General features: G+C 39.0%; 1 protein-coding gene across 50 annotated transcripts in view; it reads right to left on the reverse strand.

Annotated features, from left to right (window-relative positions):
• The window catches only part of ABI3BP (ABI family member 3 binding protein), a 496221-nt gene that overhangs the window by 176469 nt on the left and 307510 nt on the right, over positions 1-12242 (reverse strand). For 38 of the 50 annotated variants that reach the window (XM_073614901.1, XM_073614909.1, XM_073614887.1 and 35 more), the window contains 6 exons: positions 8596-8688; positions 7222-7299; positions 6881-6955; positions 4248-4355; positions 3963-4037; positions 902-973 (listed from right to left, as the gene is read on the reverse strand). In XM_073614901.1, the coding sequence (XP_073471002.1) occupies positions 902-973; positions 3963-4037; positions 4248-4355; positions 6881-6955; positions 7222-7299; positions 8596-8688 (501 nt within the window). The remainder of the gene's footprint in view (positions 1-901; positions 974-3962; positions 4038-4247; positions 4356-6880; positions 6956-7221; positions 7300-8595; positions 8689-12242) is intronic. The other 12 variants (XM_073614922.1, XM_073614906.1, XM_073614886.1 and 9 more) reach the window with 10 other exon arrangements.

Consider the following 12242-nt stretch of genomic DNA (forward strand, 5'->3'; position numbering starts at 1 on the left):
AGACAAGAACTTGACTGCCACCTTAAATCCTCTCAAACCACCAGACCATGCTCAGCAACATATAAGGAAGAAAGGGAAGCCTTTCATAGTGTAACCAGTTTATTTATTATCACATTTTAAAAGTATATATTGCACTTACAAGGTTAAAAATGTTCAGGGTTTCACAAAACATAATCAGGAACTAACACTGTGCCCTCCAGGGTGAATTCCACCATGCGGAAGTAATGTAACGGAATACCCGCCCTACGCATTTTGTCATAGATGTGAGACATCCTCAGGAGACTATGGTGCAAATAGTGGATACTGATGGAAGGCTGGAAGCAGTATATGATATATCCGAGTATTGGAAAAGCACATCTTGATTTTCTTGTATTATACAAGTGGTCATGTTGGTGTGGTAAATGCAGTGTGTGGTAGAGAGGAATAACACATGGTGGTTTTTAGCATGAGTGACTAAGAATAGTGCATAGGGCACAACTGTATATGTGGACTGTAAACTTTTTTAAGCACACTGAGCACTAAATGTACAGTTTGTGGACTAAATTTTATATGATTTTTTTAATCTGAATTTTGTTTATATGATTTATTTTGTTTGGTTTCATTTGCTCACATATGTAGCATTATATAAGTCACGGAAGTTGATTTAAGGCCTGTCTCACTAATGGTTTTATGTATTAACAAGTTCACTTGTTTATGACAGCAGTTACTTGGGTTTCTCTTTGTCATGAATTTAGATTTTTAGGGTAGCACGGGTGTATTATACAAAATTAGCTGTTCATTTTTAATTGCAGCTCCCTCTGACTAAAGGTCACTTAATTTTTTAACCTACTGTCAGTCCTACGTGTTTGTTAGAAAACTGCAGGATGTTTTGTTCCTAAAAAATAAGAAAGCTACGAGTTACCATGGTAAGTGTGTGCCTTCTCCAAACTGGATATTGTAGTGGGACCATAAATAGGCTGTTTCATTTTTGCAGCTAAAAAATATTTTTGAAAGTCGTTATTCATTGGTTTTGCATGCAGCAATGTAAAAAAAACATATTTTCATTGCAATTAACAATCAAGTCAAAGGGCAATTGCAGACGATTTCAACTAAGGCCTGTTCGTTTGGACACAAAAGTAAAGGTTAGAACCCTTGTCGGGTTTTTACTAATGTGGAGAGTTGCCTTCACGTCCAGTCTACTAACATGTTATTACAGAAAGAGCAATGAAACACATTTTTGCTAGTAAAATTAGCGATATGCACCTATTTATGAGAGGCTGGTAGAAAGGTGTTTAGTTATGAATCTTTCGTTGACTCTTGTTTTCCTCTTTTAAAAAGATGAAGAGAGGCAATAAGCAAAACAAAATAATGATGATGCCCAAAGTTCAGTGACCCAAAGAAACTAGAAAACACACTTGAGCTCATGCTAGTAAGATAAAAGGTACACTGAAGGCAAAACTGAAAATGAAGCCTTGATATGCATCCAGAGAGCAGAGACTATCTGATCTGTACTTTTGTTTTTCATGCAGGCTTTGCTGTAATGTGAGAGACCACCTCATTCCCTTTTTTCTCTGTAGTCTAGTGATTTTGGAGCACTCCTGCTTTTTGTGGTGCCCCTGCTGGCCTGTTCTAATCGGTTTCTCGCAGTCACCAAGCTAATATAACCCACCCCTCCACAGAGAAGACTGAATATGATTGATGGTGCAGTTATAAGTCACAAAAGACACTGCACAAACTTCTGGAATTCTAACTTTCTGCTTCTCCTACTCAACTGGTAAGGAGGTCTGTGAAATGTGAGTTGTAGGGAATTTCAGAGCACTCACTGTAAACTGAATTAACTTTCTGATTTTAGCACAGTGCAACGTTTACTTGGTAGCAGTAGTTGCTTATTTACTGTTGCCTAGAATTTTTGATAACACTTGATTTGCTGTTTTTGATTATTACCCACTATAGAGCTCTGTTTCAAGTTGTTCAGTTTTTTTAAAAAGTTCTAAAAAGCATTATACCAATTTGAATTGCATGGAATACTGGAACACTCTCTGATGGAGCTATGATGACATTATTTCAGGGCTGCAGGACAGCACCTCTAAATTCTCTCTTGGTTATCCAATACTAAAGCAAAACGTCTGATAAATAGGGAAGAAGGCAAGGCAGTGTTGCAAACCAATAAGGTGCCATGTAATCATAGGTGCTCTCCTTGAGCTCCTTTCCACTTGCACTTGTGGTGAGAACAAAGTCTCAAGGGACATTGATGATCAAAATACGATACGATAAAATAAGTTTCATCTTGGGCTTAGATATAGTCTGCACTTGTTTTCCAGCTGTGAATTCAATTCTATCTAGTTTAGCCTTGGCAGATTTACTAATTAACTTCTATTTATTCTTAATCTAAACTGATTGGTCATTAAGAAGTCAATTTATAATACTATAGAGATGATAGTATATTGTATATTTTATGATAATACTACAAAATACTGGGAAGCTTTGGTGTGCTGCCCTTTCAGTGTAATAAAAAACATTCCAGAATAAGACTTTTTTCTTGGCTGGTGAAATTAATTAAGGGTGACATGTCATTGTGGTAAGCTCTTTGTAGTATATGATTTAGTTGTGCCTTTTTTTAAATGTTTTGTAACGTACAAGGTGTATATTTGCTATATATCTAGTACTTTTTTTAACTGGTGGAAAATCAAAGAAAGAGAAAGAGCTGACCACAACAAAATAGGGAACAGCATGAGCAAACCACCAAAACTATGGAATGTTTACCTAAAGCCAAACTCTGGGCAAATAAAAGGTTATCCCTTGCAGTGGAGTTGTGCACACACTACAAGGGTTAATTACTTTTTTTTGCCTAGGCCGGGGAACAATAAAAGAAGATATACTTACCTGATCCTCCTCTCTGCTGCAAGACCAGTCCCCACAGCTTTTGCACCCCTCTGCTCTAGCAGTCTAGGGTCCTGACATCATCAAGACCAGAGCAGGGGGCAAGCCACTGCTGGATCATAGATGAACGCCAATGGCTGTGGGAGAGGATGATGAGGTAAGTAAAACTGTTTCTCCTCTCCCCTAGACAAAACAAAATATTAACTCCTGCAGTGTGGACACAATCCCAATGCAAGGGATATCTTAATATATGCCCAGAGTTGGCCTTTAAGGAAAGCACTGAGGGCCCTTTCACACCTATGCACTCTAATGTGCATTAACACATTTTGAGAGGTTTGCTTTTGTTGTTAATGGTGCTATTGTACATATATGCAATACATTTACATAAGATATAAAAACAAAAAAGAAAAACAACTGATCATCTTTTTCATTCATCAAAGTATGTTATGCATTGGCAGCACACCTCTAAACAACACTACGCATGTCAAAAATGCACCTCAAAAAAGTGAGCTTTTTAAAAAATTGTTGAAATAGCGAGAAATAATAGACAATACTTTTACCAGCTTTCCTTGCAATAAGCACATAGTTACCATTAAAATGTGTAATTTCTGCTACCTGACCACCTTCCAAATGTTGTATCTATTTTCTGACTATCATCTCTATTATGTTAAGCTGACTGACCACAAAACTCATATAGGAAAAGCTGCAACTACATTAGGCGATTTGTGCCATATATTGTGAATTAATGAGGAAATTTCACATATAGGATCAGTCAGTAACAGAAACCCATACTGATAAAATACATGGATAGCTATTACTGAACTTTCCTTCTAAAATTGCTAGTTGCCCAGCTGCTATGTTAATCCAAAGGGCTATAACGTGTTCAGAAAAAGTTCTTTATTTTTATTCATGTATTCAGAAAAAAAAGTTCTTGAAGCCCCTTCCCTTTATCATGGCTAATAAAAGGATTCAATGTTAGAAATCTGGACTGTGTGGTTAAAACACAAGCAATCAGTTTGGTATTTTAAACCTGACATGGCCTGCTACCACACGATTCTTAGCTTGCCACATGGAAAGAAATACTATAGAATAGCAATCTTTACCTATGGTAGTTTTGTGCTTTTGGAAAGGCAAGTGTGTACTCAATTTTGACACTAGAGTTGGTTTAGGATGCATCCCTGTTGAAAAAGCACAGCTAAATGAGTATATTATATCTAATATATAGTTTTTTTGTTTTTTTTTAAGCGATCATGCACAGAGTAGATAAAATAAAAGTAAATTTGTCAGGAGAGAAGAATGAGGGGCAATGGTGGTAAAAAGAAATATGAATGGCATACATAACTGTACAATTTAGCTGCAAAGCCTGGTTCAGTTTGTAAGTATTTTACCTTTACCAGAAGTTGTGCGCAGTTTAATAGGCATATCAGTGCTCACTTGTGGTACATCAATAGACTCTGGTACATCTCCTGGCGATAAAGCCATTATGAAATCAGATACTATAAAAGTAATAATCTGTGGTCAAATTTCTAAAATGACTTTAACAATAACAGAGTACATAGGTATAGAATATTAATGTTAGAGCTAAGGTTGGATGCTACAAATACTTTTATAAGAGGATATGTAGTGAAAGTATCCTAAATAATGTCACTACAACAGAAACAGGCTTATCATGTGATTAAAGCACAGGTACCACTGCTGCTAATGTAAGTATCATTGCAAATATATTACAGGAAAACTCTGCCTTAATGAGTTTTTCCATTTGAATGGTACCATCTACCAAGCATGTTTTGATCCCTTCCTGGATCGCTACTGCTGGCTAGGAGATCTTCCACCAGCAGCTAAACCACTGTTGTCACTGGCCAAACTAAATTCTACATGTATTCATGTAAGGAATATATTACAGCATTATCATACATGGTTTATGTGGCCTTAAACCTTTGACCAGTTCTACAACAGTGAGAACTCAATATCCCTGTGACAACAGTAGCTGAGCTAAAAAGCAAACTTTAGCCTTACACAGGTGTAGCCAAAGCTAGCAAAGATCACTCTAAAGCCGCGCACACACGAGCAGAATGTCCGACAGAAAAAGTCAGACGGAAGCTTTTCATCGTCTATTCCGATCGTGTGTATGGCTGATCTGACTTTTTTTTTCGAAAATTCTGATGGACCTAGAAATGGAACATGTTCTAAATATTTCCGACGGAACCAATTCCTATCGGGAAAACCGCTGGAAGCTATTGGCTACTGGCTATTGAACTTCCTTTTTCTAGTCCCATCATATGTGTTGTACGTCACCTCATTCTGGACAGTCGGACTTTGGTGTGACCTTGTGTATGCAAGACCGCTTGAGCGGAATTCTGCTAGAGTTCCATCAGAGAAACCTTCGGAGTTTATTCCGACGACAAAACCGGTCATGTGTACGTGGCACAACTGTGCTCCAGTCAGTGGTGAAGATGCAGAGGAGGAACAAATCCTACCTTACTCTTTCTGGTGGGTGAACAAGGAGTACGGAAAAGGTAAGTGTCTGCATCAGAATATGAAACATATCTGTGATTTTCCCTGATTGGGTAAAGTATTGTTCTTTTCTTAAGGTACAGAGCCCCACCACAAAAAAAATGACCAGCCCCGGCCACTATTGTGTTTGGTTGTCATTCAATGAAACTGCAGAATCCAAGATTACTGTAAGCTTATTAAATCTATCAGATATAACGTATAAAGTCAAAATCTACCTTTACCCGCTATGGTCCTGTGTGGCTCTGGAAGTAAATCACTGCTCACTGTGGAGCTTTGGAACTGTGGAACTTAATTGAATATTAGCTCCTCACCTGCTGAAAAGGCGACTGCTGAACTGCATTGCACCACAAATTCAAGATGATTAAATCATTTATGTAAATATCTATAAGACCTGGCTTGGTTGCCACATGACAACCTATCAAGTTTAAGACTGGAAAACGACTGATAAAAAAATTAAACTGAATCTTCAGTCTCAGATTCACAATACTTCATTAATCGCAAAGGGAACTTACTAGTTGTTGACACCAGACACTTTGATAAATGAAGCCTATTATGATTCGATGCAATATTACCGGCTAATACCAGTATTTTTAATACTGTTTTAAACACATTTTAGTATTTGCCTTCTCTGAGATCCGATTACATTGATTTGTTAGAAGTCAACCATGGACTTTCCATGACACCTGGTGATTATTTATAACTACAACTCTTTGTAAATGGCTATTAGGAATTTTTATCAGTTGCAGCTAAGCAACAAATTATCACCACTAACATATACTTTTACCAAATCTCAACTTTACCAGGTATTATGCGTGAAACTGTCATCGGTTGAGGCACGTAAATAGCCAGTTGATCATATGATAAAAAAAACAATCAGTATTTTGGTTTGTGGATTTGACACTGAGATAACAGCATGGATGGGATAAAACAAAAAATGAAGTAATGGTGCCCTGAAAGTATTTTCCTCAAAGATAAAATACTTAAATAATGTACTGCAATTAGCAAACATTAATAAAAGTCCAAACTAGTATGCAGAGAATTTCCTTGTTAAGCCATTCATAGATGAACTGTGCCAACTTAAGCAATTTTCCTAGCTTTAAAAGCTCTTCGGTGCATTTATGAAGGTCATAGTGTGAAATCAGCTGAGCATTTCTGTGAGAAAATGATGAAGCCTCCTTGTCTATCCAGTATAGTCTCTGGCTGTAAAATGTGAAGTTCTTTTAAAAATAAAGCTGGTGATATTGTAGATGAGGCTGTTAAAAAAAGGGCTTTAAAGTGTTCAAAAAAAGTTCTTTATTTTAAATTCATGTAATCAGAAAAAAAAAGTTCTTATAGCCCCTCCCCCTTCCCTTTATCAGGGCTAATTAAATGATTGAATGTGATAAATCTGGACTGTGTGGTTAAAACACAATCAGCCAGTCTGATACTTTCCACCTGACATAGCGTGCTACCATACAATTCTTAACTTGCCACATGGAATGAAATAGTAGAGAATAGCAGTCTTTACCTATGGTGGATGTGTGCTTTTGAAAAGGCAAGTGTGTACTCAATTTTGACACTAGAGTTGATTTAGGATGCATCCCTGTTGAAAAAGCACAGCTAAATGAGTATATTATATATAATATACTGTTTTTTTTTTAAAGCTATCATGCACAGAGTAGAATAAAAGTAAATTTGTCAGGAGAGAAGAATGAGGGGCAGTGGTGGTAAAAAGAAATGTGAATGATATACATAACTGTACAATTTAGTGGCAAAGCCTGGTTCAGTTTTTAAGTCTTTTAGATGTACAGCACAGCAAAAGCATAATAATAAGATCAATACATAAGGAAACCCTTTTATCACATGTACCTTTACCAGAAGTTGTGCACAGTTTAATAGGCATATCAGTGCTCACTTGTTGTACATCAATAGGCTCTGGTACATCTCCTGGCGATAAAGCCATTATGAAATCAGATAATATAAAAGTAATAATCTGTGGTCAAATTTCTAAATTACATAAGTACATAATTATAGAATATTAATGTTAAGGTTAGATGCTACAATGACTTTTAAAAGAGGATATACAAGGAAAGTATTCCTAAATAATGTCACTACAATAGAAACAGGCTTATCCTGTGATTAAAGCACAGGTGCCACCAATGTAAGTATCATTGCAAATAGATTACAGGAAAACTCTGCCCTAAGGAGTTTTTGCATTTTGAATGGTAACATCTACCAAGCAGGTTTTGATCCCTTGCTGGATCTCTACTGCTGGCTAGGAGATCTTCCACCAGTAGCTGATCCACTGTTGTCACTGGCCAAACTAAATTCTACATGTATTCCTGTAAGGAATACATTATAGCATTCTGACACATGATTTCTGTGGCCTTAAACCTTTGACTAGTTCTGCAACAGTGACAATATCACTGTGACAACAGTAGCTGAGCTAAAAAGCAAACTTTAGCCTTAGACAGGTGTAGCTAAGGCTGGGAAAGATCACTCTAATGCCGTGTACACACGGGCGGACTTTTCAGCATCAAACGTCCGACGGTCTTTCGACGGTGTTACGACGGACTTTCGGACGACCGGACTTGCCCACACATGAATGGACTAAAGTCTGTACGAAAGTCTGTTGGTATGATGACGTATGAAGGAACTAGAATAAGGAAGTTCATAGTCAGTAGCCAATAGCTTGCGTCATTTTTTGTCTGTCGCACTAGCACACAGACGAACGTATTTTTCGACCGGACTCAAGTCCATTGGAAAGATATGAAACATGTTCCAAATCTAAAGTCCGTCTGATTTTCAACAGAAAAAGTCCGCTGAAGGTCCAATGAAGCCCACCCACGGTTGGATTGTCCAAAGGATTTGTTCCGTCAGACCAATCCGGTCGAAAAGTCCGCCCGTGTGTACACGACATTACTGTGCTCCAGTCAGTGGTGAAGATGCAGGAGGAGGAACAAATGCTACCTTACTCCTTCTGGTGGGTGAACAAGGAGTATAAGAAAGGTAAGTGTCTGCATCAGATTATGAAACCTGTCTGTGATTTTCCCTGATTGGGAAAAGTATTGTTCTTTTCTTAAGTCACAGAGCCCCACCAAAAAAAAATGAAACAAAAAAAAAATTACCAGCCCTTAGTACTATTGTGTTTGATTGTCAATCAATGAAACTGCAAAAGCCAAGATTGCTGTAAGCTAATTAAATCTATCACATATAATGTATAAAGTCAAAATCTGCCTTTACCCGCTATGGTCCTGTGTGGCTCTGGAAGTAAACCACTGCTCACTGTGGAGCTCTGGAGCTTTGGAACTTCACTGGATATCGGCTCTTCACCTGCTGAAAAGGCAACCACTGAACTGCATTGCACCACAAATTCGAGATGATGAAATCATTTATGTAAGTATCTGGTGTACGACCTGGCTTGATTGCCACATGACAACCTATCAAGTTTAAGACTGCACTGGAAAACGACTGATAAAAAAATTAAACTGAATCTACAGTCTCAGATTCAGAACACTTTATTAATCCCAAAGGGAAATTACTAAATTTACTAGTTGTTGACACCAGACACTTTGATAAATGAAGCATATTATGATTTGATGCAATATATCAGGCTAATACCAATATTTGTAATACTGCTGTAAACACATTTTAGTCTTTGTCCTCATTGATATCTGATTACATTGATTTGCTAGAAGTCAATCATGGACTTTCCATGACACCTGGTGATCATTTCAAACTACAACTCTTTGTAAATGGCTATTAGGAATATTTATGAGTTACAGCTGAACAACACATTGTCACCACTAATATTTTCCATAGTAACATTCTTTTCACGTTGAGAAAACAAATCTCAACTTTACCAGGCATTATGGGTGAAACTGTCATTGGTTGAGGCACATAAGTGGCCAGGTGATCACTAAAATAAATAATCAGTATTTTAGTTTGTGGATTTGGCATTGAGATTAACAGCATGGATGGAAAAAGAGAAATGATGAAGTAATGGTGCCTTGAAAGTATTTTCCTCACAGAAAAGATACTTAAATAACATATTGCAATTAGCAAACATTACTAAAAGCCCAAACTAGTATGCAGAGAATTTCAGTATCAAGCCATTCATAGATTGTGCCAATTTAGCTAGCTTTAGAAGCTCTTCAGTACATTTATGAAGCCACAGAAAGGTCACAGTGTGAAAGCAATATTGCTGTGATGGCATTATTAAGCACTATGAAGCCTCCTTGTTTACCCAGTACAGTCTCTGGCTGTACAATTGGAAGTTCCTTTGTAAATGAAACTGGTGATATTGTAGGCGAGGCTCTTAAAAAAAAAAAATAAATAAATAAAAAAGGGCTTCAATGTGTTCTTTTTTTAAAATTTTATTTATGTATTCAGAAAAAAAGTTCTTATAGCACCTCCCCCTTCCCTTTATCAGGGCTAATGAAATGATAGAATGTTGTCTATAAAAAAGGGGGGCTGGGTGGATTTGACCATAACACACTGGGGATACCACATCCGAAGATAAGTCAGAAATTCAAAAAAAAAGATCACATGGACTTTTTAGGTGCCCCAAAGAGTAACGCACAGTAAACACATGATTTAAAATTAACAGGAAGGGACACTCCCCATATTAGACTTTATTAATACCGTAGATACAAGCTAGAAAAGATCAACTAAAACACAAAGAAAAATAATTATTTTAGAATAAAGTAGCAAAGCCCACTGTGTGCAATAACTCTTAGTAGTATATGATGTCTATTTTAAAGATGGCTGTAACTCCTCAACATGTTTAGCAGGAATTTGTGCCTGCTTCTTCATGAGGACAAAAGCTACTCCTAAAGATAGAACAGGAATTCGTGCCTGCTTCTTCATGAGGACAAAAGCTACTCCTAAAGAAAGAACATAAAGATAAACAGCTAATACCTTTAGTTATATACAATTATATATATATATATATATATATATATATATATATACACACACACATAACAAAACGTTGTAATAGAACCCGATACATATAAACAAATGCAGATGGACACTGCTCCAAAATATTCCCCTGTGGTGAGGGCAGTATCAATCAAGGATAGGCTAGTGGACCATCCAAGGTGGCTGGATACAGGTATCCCCCACGTGTGGATGTTGGGTGCATAAAGGATCCCAAGACTGAAAAACGGCACCAAATCTATGACAAAAATCCACCCAAAAAATATTAAGCTTTTTTTTGCCTAAAGCCATGCTAAATGTACATATCCATGAAGGTCAAAACAAACAAACAAACCTATACATAGTACATTAGAAGCCCATGCATTAGAAAGGGGAGAGGACCTAAAAGATCCACAACCAGAAAGGGGCTCAATACATATATGCCAGTCATAGCTTACTGGAGACCCACCAGATGTAAATTCCCTCAGGCGACCAACGGCACTGTATCTGCAAATAACATATGCGAAGAAAAGAAATATAGGTGAATGAATCTGGTGTGGATAAAAAGGAAAGCGACACCAAAAGAAACCCCTGCATAAGCTCAAAAGATCTTTACCATTGCCGATAGAAAAGAAAGGAACACCTCATCCACCATCTGCGCAGGCTCACCCGTTGCTCACAAGCCGATAATGGGATCATCAATAAAAGCCCCCCTTGGAGCGCGCCAACGCCAGCTGATATTTGGCGTGTGACATCCCTTCCAACTAGGTGCTGCACTAGGGTAAACGTGCTGGCTGCCACCCATGTACGTCAGCCTCTAAAATGTCCACCCTGCGCATGCACCACTAGGGCGCACATGCGAGCAGTTAAGATGGCCGTATATATACGCACAATATCATGTATATTATACATCTAATGCAAAAATGCATTAGTTACCACATAGGTACCAGACACAATTTTGCGATTTGTTGGTCTAGATTGGGTTAGGAAGGACCCGAGAGTGGGTGACTGGGATAGACTAGTCCTCCAAAAAGAAACATTATGGATTGAGATTTCGAGAGACTGGCAGCCATGGTTAAACTGGGCCTAAGAGGGGTACTTTTTTTATAAGGCCTTCCTTTAACTTTTTGGGGGGCCATTAGGAACATTATTATATGATATATATAGGGTATATATATATATATATATATATATATATATATATATATATATATATATATATATATACATATATATATATGGTATATATATGTGTAAAGGCTGGCTGGAGGCTAGCCTGTATTTGTGGGAGGAGTCTGAGAGGGCTATTTAAGCCTCCTCCTCTGTCAGGCCAGGGCTCGTCGGCGTTTCTGGGTGGACGCACGTCACTTCCGGTCTCTTCACAGAGCGACGGTCAGCTGCAGCTATGGTGTCGGTTCCTCTCCCGGGCACCATCGGGGACCACTCAGTCCCCCCACTGTCATCCCTGGGTTCCACCAGCATCATGGGGGCCGCCCAGTCTGTCCCCCTTACAGTCCCATGCGCCATCCAGCATCGTGGGCGGGCTGCCCGCCCGCTTCTCCCGGCGCCCCTGGGGGGGTCAGTCCATCCATCCTCCACCCACCCACTTTCCCCACGGCCCCATGTGGTCAGCGTGCAGCCCGCCCGCTGCTCCTGGCGCTCATGCCGGGGGGAGCCGTCCTTCCCCCCACAGCTCCATGTGGCCAGCGTGCAGCCTGCCCGCTTCTCCCGGCGCTCATGCCGGGGGGAGTGGGCGTTCATCCATCCTTCACTCACCCACTTCCCCAGGGCTCCGTTTGGCCAGGGTGATGCTCACCCTGTTCCCCTGGTGTTGGGGGGGTTGGGGGGTGTGTCGTCTGTCCATCCTTCACCTTCGCTGGGCTCAATCCCGCATGGTCGGGGGCGCCGCTCGCTTCTCCCTCATCCCTGTGTTTCCTGCCAGTGCTGGGGGGCTGGCCACCTGCTTCTCC

Source organism: Aquarana catesbeiana, linkage group LG02 (assembly GCF_042186555.1).
Source record: "Aquarana catesbeiana isolate 2022-GZ linkage group LG02, ASM4218655v1, whole genome shotgun sequence".
Lineage (NCBI taxonomy): Eukaryota > Metazoa > Chordata > Amphibia > Anura > Ranidae > Aquarana > Aquarana catesbeiana.